Source organism: Scomber scombrus, chromosome 17 (genome assembly GCF_963691925.1).
Source record: "Scomber scombrus chromosome 17, fScoSco1.1, whole genome shotgun sequence".
Lineage (NCBI taxonomy): Eukaryota > Metazoa > Chordata > Actinopteri > Scombriformes > Scombridae > Scomber > Scomber scombrus.
Genome location: NC_084986.1, coordinates 22,947,233 through 22,963,274, shown reverse-complemented (window position 1 = coordinate 22,963,274; position 16,042 = coordinate 22,947,233). Strand labels below are relative to the sequence as shown.

The following is a 16,042-nucleotide window of genomic DNA, read 5'->3' as shown; positions in this document are numbered from 1 at the left end:
AGGTTAACTCTGAAGAGAGTTTGCTGTTTTAATTTTTTGAAATCAATATGTTTTGGTATTTTGTAAATAAATCATGATTTGGGCTTATTTGGACACACATGGGTTTAAATTGTGTCACAGTACCAATTAAGCCCATGCCAGACCTTTGACTTTTTCAAATATTTTTATTTTATATTTCCAGAATCTACATGAACTAATGAATATATTTTACAATGAGAGATAAATCTTCTTTATAAGAAATGATCTATCTTATAAATCATGTCAGTATCCATGAAAAACACCTGAACTTAGATTTTGGTGCTTAATGGGAACACTTACAAACTTAACATTTACATCACTCATTACATTTTAAATAGAGTAACTAGTAATTTGTAACCTATTAAAAGTAAAGTAACTTTCCCAACCCTGTTTACAGGATTTTTTTGTACATAGTTTAGCTGCATGGAGAAATAACACAAGCAGCAGAGATGGGGTGGTGCTTGGCTGCAGTGACTGCAAGGACATCAATAGAGGATAATGACAATAAAGTGTTTGATAGCACACTGTATGGCTCAATTTGCCTCGCTCAGAAGTGGCTTTGGATAAAAGCGTCAGGCGACAATATGTTAATGTAATTTGTGTTAGCTGCTGCAGTTTATGCTAACTAACCTTCCAATGCTTTTTTTTTTTTCTCCTCCCCTGTCCCACTTGTTTTTTGGTTCAGCATGCCAGGAAGATTTGGCTGGCAAAATGTTTCCTGTGTAATGTTTCCAGCTGTGAAAGCACACTGGTCGCCACACTTTACAGTAAACAAGGTCCTCTAGCAACTGAGAGAGTGAGTGTGCACCAAAGTCCCTTTAAATAAGTATTATATAAACCAAATGAACAGTTCAACTACAGAGTGTTTGCATTTTAATCTAGTATTATTGAGTTTTTACACCTTTTGTAACAACTAAAAGGCCACAGTATAGGTGGTTGTGTCGCAGTTGACGTCACTGGGATCTGTCGACAGCGGAGCAAGCTTTAATTGTTCGGTTCTCTGAGGTGGAATATAAACAACACCAATCACATCAGCTCAATTCTCTTCCCTCGATTGACTTTAATAGTGTTTATGTTTCTCAGCAGGGGCATTGTGTGTGCGTGTGTGTGTTTTGTGTGTGTGTGTGGGTGTCTATGTGTGTTGCGCATGACTCTTCTCCACAGGGGGAATAGAAACTCTACATATTAAACAGTCAGGTATTGCAGCGCTCAGTGATGTAATTGAAAGTAATGAGATTCAACTCTCTCAGCAGGTGTTAGAGCTACGATGTTATGTTGAACAATCAGTCTCTGTGTGAGTGTGTGTTTGTAACGGAGGAAAAAAAGATGGAGACAAATAGGTTGAGCATCCAGAATCTGTTTACCAACCACAAACAGGTTTCTGTTTGTTTTAATATTTGGATTGAACTGTACAGATGCTGTAATATAGACAAAATATTCAAATAGTATCTAGGGTTTTAAAATGCATTTAATCTGCTTTTTTATGTCCAACTGATGTTAAATTGTATGTTTTTTGTTGTTGTTCTGCTACAGCATAGCATATATAGGGGAGAACGGGGTTGGTTGTCATTAGATGTCGGTCCCTAGAGGGCGCTGTTAAAAAGTTTTGGTACTGAAAGTTTCAGAATTTAGGTGAGATGTTACTTCTGTATGAGTGAAGTTATGTTTTATGGGTAAATTATTGTTCACTGTGGTCATTTTGAATTATTGCCTATCATTTTTACGGCATGTGACTGTCAGCCACTTGGTGGCACTGTGGAGACTGCGGGGAGTAAGTGAGGGTGCGGCAGGTGATGCAGCACCCCCTGGTGGCGAAGCTTTAAAACTGCTATGAAAATAAAATGATATCTTATAAATATCTTTTGTTGTTGTTTTCTGTTCCGCAACATTTTATATGTCATGTTTGGGGTGTGGGATGAAGAGCGGGATAATTTTAGTAAAAATTGTTGTCTGTAAAAACATTTAATTTGATAGCCTAGTTGTTTTTAAACCATCAAAAATGGAGTTTCAACGTTAGTGCATTCAGGTCATTCTGTTGTGTGCTTTAACCTGGTTTTGGTTATTGTTAGGCATAGCCTAGGGTTACTTGTGGTTGTCATCATTGTCATCTAGAAAACTAATCCTGGAGCTCTTGTTTTTTTAACAGACATTTTGACTATGGATTTATTGCTAATAATATACCATTTACATCGGTTGCACTATTTAAATAACATTTTAGTTTGTATGCACGCATTCACACAGATATTGAGATAGGCTATATTATGTTGCGATATAGTTTATGCGCACCGTCAGCTCAGCTGTTCTTCATGCAGGGGAGGGACGAGGGATTTTTTAAACGGAGACAGAGCGATAGAGAATCTGCAGCGTCTGCAGAATACAGAGCCTGTGTAAAAACCACCACCCCACCACAGCACCCCCTGCCGAAAATATCTACCCGTGCGCCTGGAGTAATGTGGAGTTGAGGAGAGACAGGAGAAGAAGAGACGGGGAAAAGAGAAACCTAATGGCTGCATGTTAAAACTGTGTTGAGACCGCACTAAAAGTTATGAGCAAAACCCAGAACACTGTTGGACTCCTTATTCCCTCACACACACCCACGTCACTTACACTCCCCTAAAGTCATTTCAGGAGTAATCCACTTGACATTGAGATGAGAGGATAGTGTTTTTCATGTGAAAATGGAAATATCCAACTCTTCAGTGTTTCTTTTCTCAGCTTTTACACAATGAGTTTATAATAAAACAATCATTACCATTAAAAAGTATGAACAGAGATAGTGATAGTTTAGCTACGCCACTACATGTAGTTGTAAGCTTTCTGGTAGCAAAAATCCCCTGTTGGGGATGATTGTCACATTTTCTTCAGGGTTAGTTGGCATTTACGTATATATGGTGTGATGTGTCTAATCCTTTCTTTCTTTTTAGAAACAAAATAAGCAGGAATTTTGTCAAGAAGATAAACAAACAAACTCAGAGCAGTTAAAGAGGTTAAACAATGCACAATATTGTCATATAAGGATAAAAAATGCATTTATATGAATGATTTCTCCTGTTTATGTTCTCTTTGTGCAGGATATGTTTTAGGTTGTTGTATTTCAATGATACTAAACATTTTAAATTAGTTTCTAGGATTGCTGCCATTTAAGATTTTTTCCCCCATTAAAATAACACTATAATAGTGTTTGACTACCAACCCCACGATGGGGACAGTTGTCACAAGTGCACAAGACATATTCATACATTACATCTACTGCAAAAAGGATGAATACATGTGATTTCAGTTGGACTTAAAGGTTTTGATTGATTTGACAATATAGCCAGATTTTTACTTTAAAATCTTCTTTGTGATTCATGTGCTGATTTAATTACTGCCACCCTGACAGCTGTCTCAATACTGCAGGAATCAAATTAAGCAGCTTTGAGGTGTCCTCGAGGTCAACAAAACTTTGATAGACAACAAAACAAATCAAGAAAAACTTAATTAAAAACAAAGTATTATTTACACCATTTTGAACATGCTGGAGTAGTCTTCATTAAAGTTAATCACTTATAATGATTTGACAAAGATGTGATATGTGAAAATCAACTTTTTGTTTAACATATTTTGAAGATGAGGTTTTTGTTCATACTTTATTTGCAGTAATTGAACATTTTGTAATTGTATGACCCATATGTTTAATATTCTTTTGTTGATTTATTCTAGGGCTGCAACTAACAATTATTTTGTATTGTTGATTCATCAATCAATCATTATTTTAATGAATCAATTAATTTTTTAGTCCATAAAACCTCATATTGTCCTCGTGTCAATTTTAACCTGGGAGGACAACGGGCGTCAACTCAAAAATGAGGACAACAACAGGAGGGTTATTTAATTCAGATATTCAATTTAAATGATAGAAATAGAGAAAAGCAATAAATCCCAACAACAGGGAAGCTGGAACGAGAGATTTCTGACATTTCTGCTTAATAAACTGACTTACTTGATTGATTTTCAGAATAGTTGCAGTTTCATTTTCCATCCATCGACTAATGGAGAAATTCAGTAATTGATTCAGCTTCAATTTCATTGCAATTTAAATAATATTAGAAAACAAAAGTGATTTTAACTGTGAGGCAATTCCATTCATCTCTCTTATTGTTGCTTTCCTCGCTTCTAAGTTGAAGTTATTCTCTGGTAGCAGATGAGTGTTTGTCAGGGAGGAAATTGACAACATGGTGATGATAACTGTCCAGTCTCCATCAGATTGGCGGGTTAAAATGCACCGTAGGTTGCATGGTGTGTGTTCAAATCTGACAGACCATTCGGTACATTTCCCAACACCATAAGGCGAAAAAACAACTGATCTGAGCAAGTGCACTGACAAATGTCAGGCATTATCCTAAAAGCCTGGAGCCTTTTATCCTCAACCGCTAACAATCCCAACCCTTATATTTTTATTCATCCCTTACATCAGCATCAAGAATAAGCAAATAAAGGGAAATGCTTGTTTTGTTCAGTCGCTGATACAAATGTTAACAACCTCAAAAAGAAACCGTGTAATTCACAAAGCATCCGCAAAGGGTGAAATGTAACCCAAACTGCGCTGCCAAGCAAATACTGTCTTGGTACTCCTTTTGCTTTTTGCATATCTGTATGTAAATGAGATAATATGCATACATTTGGCGCAAAATTGGCTTTTCTCTATGTAAATAAGCCTCATCGCAAAATCAGTCAGATTAGCAAAGACCACTGCTAATAGCCACAAGCAGTTAGAATGATGTTATTATTGTTTTCAGGTGGTAACTTAAGCAAATCTTCTTTAGCAGTCTGAAGGTGAGCGTTTGAAACAAGTAACAGCACTGACAGGCTGGGATATTAAATCACAAATTCTCTGTCACGTTTAAATTCCTTGCCTGAAGGTTTGAGGAATGCCTCAATAACTCATTGGTCAGGACTTATGCCCTACACTGAAAAAAACATCCTTTGAATTGACTTGATTTTAATGTGTACATCGGTTCCACATGATCAGAATGTGGCCAACTGACATAATTTCCATCTTTTTCTCAATTAATTATTACTTGTTAAAACAAAATATTTCAATCATCTTAGACTGTTTAAAAGAAGAAAGTTGACTCAACTTTTCTTTTCTTTTTTTACAGCTACTGCAATACCCATTAATTGTGTAATGTCCCAGATACCTGATTTTCTTTTTTCTGATATTATTCAAAGTTAATATGTAACTTAAGAGCTATTTCATTATTTTGTTACAAACCCATGTTAGGTCTCTAAATCTAACTTGAATTGCTAAAGTCAGCCAAATGTATTGTAGATACATTTAAGTGTGTGCAAATACAAAAATCATAAATTGCTGATTGATTGCATTGACAAAAAACAAAGATTCAGAGTTCTGTATTAAACTGTAACTATATTGATCCTTAAAACAGAAAGTTTACTGTTCGTAATGCAAAGGCAACATTTATACTTTGCTACAGTTGCAAAATGATATGGTTGTGTGTGTGCATTTTTCTCAAAGAGGGCTCACCAAACAACTAAGACTAAGAACCAACCAACAACATTACTATTGTGGAGCTCAGTGATGTTAACTAATAAAAAAGGCTGCCATATTTGATCTAAAAGCCAAGTTTGTAACACTTTTAATGATGGCTTGTCTGCTATTATGTTATTCACAAAGAAAAAAATGTTATTATCATCATTGCTAGGTGCTGATAGAAGGCTGACCACACACACAGTTCCACATATCACTGTTGCTGTCCAGGTAGCAGTATAGGTCATGCAGGTGCATGTAGTAATAGAGAGTAATTAGAGAATGTAAATATTACAAGCTCTGCCTGCTGCTGTAATTAAAGGGAACAGAAGGTGATCGAATTGTAGAACAATCCATCTCCGATAAAAATAGTCCCTGGCTGAGGTGTGAGTGACTGCGAATATCACAGCTGTCAAGTCAAAGTAAAACCGAATGCACTAAAATCCACAAGACCACAATTAGTACCCCTCCCCCACCCCCATCTCTCCTACACCCTCCACCTTCTCTCAGCTGAACAGGATGTCAGTTATGTGTTGACAGATTCCACCTCTGATGACAGTTTGGCCCATTCTCTCTGCAGATATATTTACTTTTTACCCAACTATTTCTTCTATCATGGCATTTTGGAGTTTCCATTTATATGGTGCTGCTTACCACTGACAATGTGTTCCATTTTCTTTGTTTCTATCCCAATGTGCTATTGTGTATATTGTGTAGATCTACTAAAACAGTGAAGAGACTTTCAGTTTAGATGTAGTAGTTGTTGTTTGGTGTCAGACTATATTGGCTATAATTCAGGCTATCGGAGTACAAAGAGATGAAATTTGCAATATGTTGTTACTTGTACTGACCAGGTAACAATCACAGAGCCTCAAATGTGGAATTGACAACAGATACTGCAAAGAGAGCATTCAACCTGTCCAATACCACTTAAATATGGAAAGGTATATTGGAAGTATTTCTTCTATCATGGTGTTTGGAGTTCCCATTTATACAGTTCTATTTACCACTGACAATGTGTTCCATTTTTTTTGTTTCTATCCCAATGTCCTATTGTGGCATTGCAAAACAAAAAAAGTATCTACTAAAACAGAAAAGACTCTTTTAAAGAACTGACCAGTCAGGAAGTGGTAGTTGTTGTTTGGTGTCAGACTATCTTGGTTATAATTCAGGCTATCAAAGTACAAAGAGATTACATTTGTAATATTGTACTGGCCACATAACAATTACAGAGCCTCAAATGTGGAAGTGACAACAGATACTCTATAGAGAGCATTTCAACATAATGATGGTTAATGGACTGTACTTATATAGCGGTTTTCTAGTCTTTTGACTACTCAAAGTGCTTTTACTCTGCACATTCACCCTTCTCACACAAATTCATACACTGATGACAGGGGCTACCACACAGGCACAGCCATCAGGAGTAATTTGGGGTTAAGTATCTTGCCCAAGGATACATCGACATGCAGACAGGAGGAGTTCGGAAGCGACCTGCTGATCTTCCGATTGGTATATTCAACTGAACTACAGTTGAATATAGTGTTCAATAACACTAAACCAAGCAACACCCTGGAAACTCAGTCAAATTGCTTTTAATGAGCTAAATATGTGGCACTCCTCCATGCAATTCCTAAACCTTTCTTATTACATGCCTCACATTGATATCTAATGGCTCTGGTTATCAAGTGAGACATGGCAGCCAGTAGCAGTAGCAACACTAATCAAGACTGCACAACATTATCTGCTGCTGGTAGTGAGAAATGAACTGTGACAGTGTGTCAAAACATCAACAGGGCAGAACCCCACTTTCATTCAAGTAATGTTAGCATATATTTAATTCCTGTAGTTGACTATCAAATTATAGCAGATGCTGAATATGTTAGATGTCTGACCTTTGTTTAAAACTCAACAACATTTTAATCAGTGTTATCTATCTTCCATACCTAATGATGAAAGATAGAGACTCCTCTGAAGGATTATAATGGTAACAACATGATGCATTTTCCATCCAAAACCATCTATCTGCCACCTCTATCAGCTGTCACCAAGTTACACACTTAAACTCTAAATACACATCCAACTGATTGCCAATGCATTGACTGTCAAGCCTGAAAAGAACATATGCAATACTCATGTATGTTTGACGAAGTGGTTCAGGTCTAATAGCTGACATAGGATGTTGAACTTTTACCAGTTTAATGGAAGTTATGAGATTATGTGTGGTCTTCAATGAGAGAAACAAAACCCTCAGACCTCAAAACGTTCAATAGTAAATCCATAACTGAAATTTCCAACTGGAATCTTGGAAATTCTGACTTCTGAGTACAACTGGAATGCACCATATCTGACCATTAACAGGGGACAAGAAAACTCCAGCTTACTATTAGGATACGTGTGCTCTGTAATAACAAAGACAGCTGTAAACAATATTAATGATACTTCATTTGGGGAAATGTATTGCACATTTTAGCTGTTGCAAAAAATATGTCTTATCAGCCTGTGTTTAGTTTAGTTAGGGTTGTGTAGGCCACTAGGTGTACTATCTGAGGATGGAAAGATTCTAATTCAACAGTTAAATACATTGCTAGCACTAAATTGGAGACACAACAATAATCCACTACTGAAAAGCCCTGCTATTAAATAAAAAATAAGTTAGAAAAATGTCAAAAAATAATCCCTAAATGAACAGAAATGTATCTTCAGTGTATAGGGAAGGACGTTTAAGTGTGACCTTTACATTTAATCTTCACCTCACCTAAACATTTACAGCCAGTGACGTTTAAGTTCAGGCTTCGAATAACCGTTGCTGATCTATGTGCTTTGCTTCAATGTTTGATTCAGCCCCTGCTGGAGCTTTGTGATTGCCCAGAGGGATCCGCAGCCAGAGATGACAATTATAACTGGGAAGATGTTGGCATTTCACCACCCAGACACTGAATTAACCACTGCTGAAAGGGCACATTTTATCTTTTGATGCTTGATGCTATACAGTGTGAGGAAGGTTTGCCTCCGTCATCCAGATTACTGGCTGGTAGATAGCTTCACCTGCATCCATGAAGTTTGGTGTAATTGTAGAATATAGAAAAAACACTGATTTCTCTCTACTTATTCCTCTATTATTTTCCATATTTACCATTTAAAGCATGTTTTTTTGTCTGTCCAGTCTACTGTATAGTTGTAATAAAAACCCATCTTACATTTCCACCATGCCTCCATCATTTCATTTCCCCAGTATTTTTCTACCTGTAACAGCAGTCGCTCGTCTCCGAGGATGGCGGCTTTCCTCCAGTCGATGACTTCGGAGAAGGGGAGCTCCCAGCCGTTACTGAGAATAACCGGAATGCAAGCAGCCTGCAAGGGAAGGAAGACGTGACAGAGAGAGACAGAGGGATCAGGTTTTGTTGCATGGCCTGGGGAAGAAGAAATGACAGTGGGCAATAAATGATCTTGACACGATGGGCTTTCTGTAGGAACAGAGAGAGGCTGTCAACACAGGTCTCAATATGGATAATATATGGATATTTGTTGAGTATTAATGGTAGAGCCTTGATTTTACATAAAATCATGTGGCATTTCTTGTTGTTTTTTTGTAAAATAATTTGTCTATAGTCAGATGCAGTAGTACGTAACAAGTTTAACTGGGATGATACTTGAAAGTTAAAGAGGACATCATGCACATAGGTCCATATTTTTATTCTGGGACTCAATGGGGAATATCTTTGTATGATTTGCAGCTTCACAAAATTCCTTATTTATCTTTACTAGCTCTTTATGCAGCCCCTCAATTCAGCCTCTGTCTGAAACAGGCCATTTGAGCTCATGTCTCTTTAAGGTCTCCCTCCTGATGAACCCACTCTGCTCTGACTGGCCAATTCCTGGAAGCTGCCCCTCAGCCATAAGCCATTTCAAGAAAAAGTAGTAGTAAGATTTCTCTTCTTTTTCCCCATTCTTGGAAAATGGGTACTTCTGAAATGCATCCATACATGTTCAAACCTGAATCCAACCAATAGGTGAGTGGACAATGGGCACAACCCAACCTTAGCCCTGGATTTTGACTAACAGGGAGTATTTTTACATCTCAACTTTTGGAACTTTGACCATATTTAAGATTGAATAAAAAATAACAAAACAATCACAAAAATCGTGATACTGTATGTACCTCTTTAAGATATTGGGTTTAATTGTAAGTTTGACATAATTCTTAGTTCTGTAGCAGATCCTGTAATGTATTTTTCTGCCACAGTAGAGATTTGCCTTTAAAAAAAGAAATTAAAAATGGCCTTTAAATGGTTTGCTAGAGAGAGAAAGAGAGAGAGAAATCCCACTAGGATATAAAGTCTAACCAAAAGTTGAAAGTGGAGTGCTGGGAGGGATCTGTTTTTCCTCTCTTTTTTTCCACTTCACTGAGAGTTTTATCCTCTTAGGTAGTTTCTCTCTGATGACACACTTTTAACGTGTTCCAAATTGGAGTTTTTGCACAAACAAACAGAGTTGCCAAAAAGATTAAGCAGAAAACAAACAAAAAAAAGTGTTATTTATTTTCCACATATGCACCAATATTTCCAAGATGTATTAATGCCACTTAATTTGTCAGCAGCTATTCCGTCTCCTGGAAGAGATCTCAGTGTTGCTGCAAATGATTTTGTGACGAGGCTCTAGAAAATGACCATTGTTTGTGGTTAATGGACAAGAGTTGATTGTGCACTCCACTGGACCATTAAAGTTAGTTTGAAGGTGAAATACATGGTCTTGTGGCTAATTCTACCACAAACCTCCACCCTTACCCTCTGATTTGACAGCAGCTTGCTCCTCCGGGCCCCCAGCACTAAGCTCCACACCATGGGGCCTGAGCCTTCTGCTCTGCTGCACAGACCCAAGACTATTTTTAAAAAAGGCCTAAAAACCTTTCTATTTTTCATCTTAACTCTTACTTCTATTCTATTTATGTTGTGTGTTCTATGTTTTTAAAACTGTAGCACCTTGAGTTTAGCTATAAATGAGAATTGTGGTACCAAATATTATTATTATTATTATTATTATTCATTTATTTCACGTCACGCCTCATCTATAAGCCTGTGGTGTTGTTTCATTATACTCTAATCTTAAACTGTATAGTGGATATTAACCCTCTCATGCATGAATTATGTTAACTTCAGTCAAGATGTATTGTTTTTACTTTTTCTTCAAATTACATTGCATTACATTATAAAAACATAAATCAACTGATTTAAAACCAGTTACAGCAGATGAAATGGTAGTGTATGATGTGACGCATTAGTGTCCACTGTGGTGGCTGAAGTGCAACTATGCCATCAATATCCATGCAAATATAAGAAAACTGCTTTTAAATAGCTCCACTGTAGTCGCCACTATGCCTGAAAGGGTTAAATTAACAGTTATGGGAATTAGCTATAACTCTATAATATGGGCATAAATTGGCAAGTTTATAAGGGTATAGTTTTACTTCTTTTCACCCTTCACTGAGGAGCTTTCAAAAGATTACAATGAAGCATTACAGTATGTTCACTGTGTAATCAGTGTCAAAGATAAAACGTCAAACAATGAGTAGTTCCAGAGTTGTGGATGGTTATACACAAAAAAACTCTTTTGGTGCTAAGTGTGTTGTCCAGTGAGTCAGTTGAAATCAATATGAGCTTCACAGGCAGCATGGGGATGGGACATTTGGCATTTATTAGCACTATCAGTCATCATATGTGTGTTATATTTCATTCTCTGTGATTATATCTGCATTATGTGAAATACTAATGTAGATTTTTTTTTTTTAAACACGTGCATATATGTGAAATTATCAGATGTGAAATTGTGTGCATGTGCTTTTTCTATATAAAGTTATTGATATTTTATATTGTAGCTGTAGATACACTTAATACAAATGCCCTTATATCTGCTTACAACTACAATATAGTGTGTATTGTGTACCACATGGTAGGCTACTGTAGTGACATATGGTATGATTAATACATGTAGTCTGATCAGTGAAGGAGTGACAAAAATGAGGGGGGGGGAAAGAAAAAAACTCAATAAGTGTGGTATTTTCATTTAAAGTTCAAGTTCGACTGGATTCTCAATCAAGGGAAGCTGAGAGATTAAAGAAGATTCACCAAATGCCGAGTGCATGATCAGTGACCTGTCGACGCAAAAGCTCACCGCTTTGATTAGTCTGGCTTTGGGAGATGACTTTCTCTCTTCTCTTTTCTTGTTTCCCTTGTCATCCTCTTACATGTCTCTTTCTTTTATTTCATTCATCCTCTGCTGTCCTCTGAATTTAAATGATTACCACACCTTTATTTCTTTCTTTTATCCCATTTTGTTACCTTTATAACCTCTGGTAGACAGGTTCCTATTTGATTGAAAAGCCATTCAAATAATTGAAAGTATCGCCTATTTCCAACTGTTTTTGCTTTTCCTTAGCATGTACAAGTACTTACAGTATATATATTTCATAACAAAGTGGGAACATTATAGTGCCATCAAGTGCCAAAAGAAGACTACAGAGAGGCTGGTGTACCCTCCATTGTTAACAAGGACATTGACTTTACTTTTCCTTCTATACCCTAAGCTGGACTACTTATTCTCCTACCTAAGTTTGCTGGTAACTCACTTCCTGCTCACTGGCATTCCTTGGCTTGTTCCTGAGTTTTATTTTAGGTTGATGACCCATGAATTCAACAATTCTGAAGCCAATTTTGATTTCAATTTTCAGCAAAACATTATTAAGTATTGAGAAATGTTACATACAAATCCTTCTACCTACTGCCCTTAATGGGTGCCAAAGGTGGAAGCACGTATAACTCATTTATTCCTTAAAATTAAGTCTGCAGTGTGTTCGACAGAATATCTAATCATAAAAAAAGAAGAAAAACAAGAGCGCAGGCATGGAAAACGAGACAGCCAGAAGCAGGAATATGGCCAGATACTTAATGTCAAAACAAAGTACTAATGAAAGGACAAGTATAAATGTCCTCTTTCTGTTCTCTGGTGTATCTACAGAAACAGGCCTTCTCTGTGGCAGGGAGATGACAGTTTGTGTCTGAATAGTAATACGATTAAGGAAGCTGTTGTCAGACTTGTTCAATCCTTTGATTATCTATAAATTTGACTGTTTTTAGGCATGAAATATACAAATACAATAATTACATCCTGACAGTATGGAGAAGGCTTTGGGGCGATAATAACAGGAAACTTTCACAGGAGTTTTTGTGTTTGATAAGGTTCTTGCGCAGGCGGGTTTGCATTTGGGAAATTTGGATTCGTGACTCAAGTGTTTTGAGGCGCTACGCCTGACAAGTTTAAACCATCAGTCATGGACACTTTACACAGCGAATACCTCTGAGAAAAGACAGTCTTGTCCTTTTTAAGTGTGTGCCCTTATCTTGATATGTACGATTTATTGTGTCAAGACTTCAGAGAAACACAAGAGAAAGAGTTCTTGGAGAAAGATTAGGGAGGAGGTGGGATGCAGCCAGCAGAGGGCTATGAAAGTAGGAGTTTTGCACAGCAAATTCAGATCAGATATAAATACTTTTTTCCTTTATGAATAGTAATAATCTTTATATACAACAAACAACAGGAATCATAAAAGGGTTAAAAATTAAAACAGGAAAGCAAATAATGTGGGGAAGGTAAGATAGAAGGATCACAGGAAGGCTAGAAGAGACTTAAATGAAGAGATAGACTTTGCCCTCCTAATCTCCTCTAGAAGGTTGTTCAAAAGTCTGGGGGCCCTGATGGCAAACACTATGTCACCTTTGTTTTTCAGTCCGGATTTAGGAACCACCAGGAGAGCAGCATTTGAGGACCTCAGGGCCCCTTGACAGCAGACGAGAGTTAAAAGGTCAGAAATAAAGCTTCAGCTCTAAAACTAACAGCCAGTGCGAAGATAAAAGAATAGGTGTAATGTGCTCTTGTTTTCTGGTACCGGTTAAAAACCTGGCAGCAGAATTTTAGATTAATAGTAGAGAGGAGAGACACTTTTTTCAGTAGATGGAGAAAAGAGAATTGCAATAATGGAGCCGCAATGAAATAAAAGCAAAGTTGAAAAAAGCGAGACTATGACGGATTTGATGTGTCTGTTCAAAGAGGTTGTTCTCTACACCAGAGTAATAAGATGAGTCATTTTTGAGTTGATCTGAAGGAAATTTTGATCCATCCATTTATGAATGTCCTCAAGACAGTTTATAAGCGAAAACATTTCATAGAAGTTATTGGGGTCAAAGCTGAGGTAAACCTGGGTAATGCCTGCATGAAAATTGAAACTGATGTGGTGTGATCTTATGAGATGTCCCAGTTTGGGACAATTGGGCTAAGCACTGAACCCTGCAGAACCCCAAAATACAGCCTCAAGATGGAAGACCTCCAAACGGGCGTTTTAACACTGTTTCAGAAATAATCTCTGTCCATACTAACAAGCCTTATAAAGAATATCACATGACCGTTCAAGTAAACTGGGCATGTGTATGGCAGTGTAAATGCGAAGCAGATAGTAAAGTCTACAGTTGGTTGCTTAATTGCAGAAAATACTATGAAGGCAGAGCAGTGATGGCAAAAAGTAAGACCAGAGCTTGGACCGAAGATGAGGACGAGGAGCCCACGTGATAGGGTGTGATGAATCAGGGAAGGACACATCATGACTGACAAGACCCAAACAGGAAGTGAACATAGGTGTCTGTGCCATAGTTATCAAAAGGCTGTTTCTACCTGGCCAGACTAAAACAGGGTCAGCAGCATCTTCAAAAGTCTTTGTTTTAGGGGCTCGAAAATGACATAATATGGACACTACGCATGTCTAGACTTCTTAACCTCAGCATTAACTTCTAGCTAACTAGCGTAACTTCATCAGAGCCTTTAAGGTCCTCATGGTAGCCAGGGAGCTTTGAAGCCTTCCACTGACTCTCTGCTTTACAACATTTCAGTTTTAAAGTGCAAAGTTTTCATTTATCCATGGTTGGGACATGTGTTTAATTCTCCTGGTGTAATTTCATCAAGGTGGAATTGCAGATGATCAGAAATCAGTTAGATGCTCATCCACTGATAACACAGACTCTATCTAATGACAGGTAGGCTTAAAGGCTTTACTAAATTGACAGAGATAGAATTAAAAACTCTAGATCGTAACTGTATATGTAAGCAGCTAAAACAAGGAGGTAAAACCAAAATATAACCTATACAAAAGTGATCAGAAACACAAGTATCAGAACATGACAAGTCAGATGAGAGGGATATTAATTAAAAGAGTCAATCAGGGATAAAAATTCAGCATTTAGACTGATAGAGGTGCAGCAGACATGAATATTAAAATCAACTAGAATTAAAAACCTGTCATATCTGGGTAGGATTATTGATTATTGGTACTAACATGACTAGCACTAACATTAATGGGTATTAATTTGAAATACAAATGGATGCGATATCCCGCCAGGACTTTCTATATTTTGTGTTCGAACTTTTAGTTTGGTTTCTGTTTTATTTAGAAATGTCTTCTCCTGTGCGTTTTGTAGAAGTCCTGCTTAGTCCAGAAGTAATCGAAAATTGCTGATAAAATTAAATGCAGCTGCCAAATAGAAATGCCCCAGTGGAGGCTAAAAAGACAACTATAATGTTCAATGCTCCTTGAAAGAGTAGGTATAGGGCCAGGCATTACACAGCTTTTTCCCATGCTTTCAATTGTGCAGCATAGTGATTCAATGTCCTGGTGCAGCTTGGCTGATTGTCTAGACATGACATTGTTATTTTCAGCATGTACTATTACAGTATGGACTGAGGAGTGAAGGTCGGTAATCATTGGAGCAAGTTCAATAAAATCCTTAACCTTTCCGCCACCAAGACAATATGTGAGTGAGTCGCCCAATACCGAGAGGCACAAGGTTAACCCCATCGATGTAAACTTCAAGGTTAGAATGGAATGACAGAAGAAGTCAACCTCAGTGAGGCAGGAGGCGGTGATCTTGGCCAGGGGCAGTGTTCCTTGTAGCTGGAGGCAAACCGAGTAGCTGAGGTACTAACTGGCTTGACTACACTGGGTGACAGGCAATGCTGCTTGTTCCAAATGGCTTTGGGGGTTGAAGCGAAAGAGTTGGATGAGGAGCTGGATGAAGAACCAGGGCAAGAGGAAAGGTAGTGAGCTCAGGCAGAGGTTAGGAAGGTTGGAGCATGGTAGATCATAAGTGATATCACATTCACCAGGTCAATATGGGACAAAGAGTTGAACAAAATAAGATAAATTAATTTCTTCAGTGCCATTTACGACTGAGACCCAGGCTCCAGTTCCAAGGAGGCCAGTGGTCTTGGAGCAGTGATTGCCGCTGAGATGATTGATGAGACTTGTAATGAAGAAAAGCTGAATCTTAACATTGAGATTTCTTCTCCTGCAGCCATTGTAGATGAGACCCGCAAAAAGCCTATAGCAGGAGGGGATGAGTAAAGTCCATTTAAACTGCAGAAGCCTCTCTTATCTTAAATGCTCAAACAATGTCC

General features: G+C 37.6%; 1 protein-coding gene across 1 annotated transcript in view; it reads right to left on the bottom strand.

The window, feature by feature from the left end:
* The window catches only part of LOC133997938 (exostosin-1), a 289,281-nt gene that overhangs the window by 40,392 nt on the left and 232,847 nt on the right, over nt 1–16,042 (bottom strand). Inside the window, exon 4 of the mRNA XM_062437675.1 lies at nt 8,792–8,899. Within this exon, the coding sequence (XP_062293659.1) occupies nt 8,792–8,899 (108 nt within the window). The remainder of the gene's footprint in view (nt 1–8,791; nt 8,900–16,042) is intronic.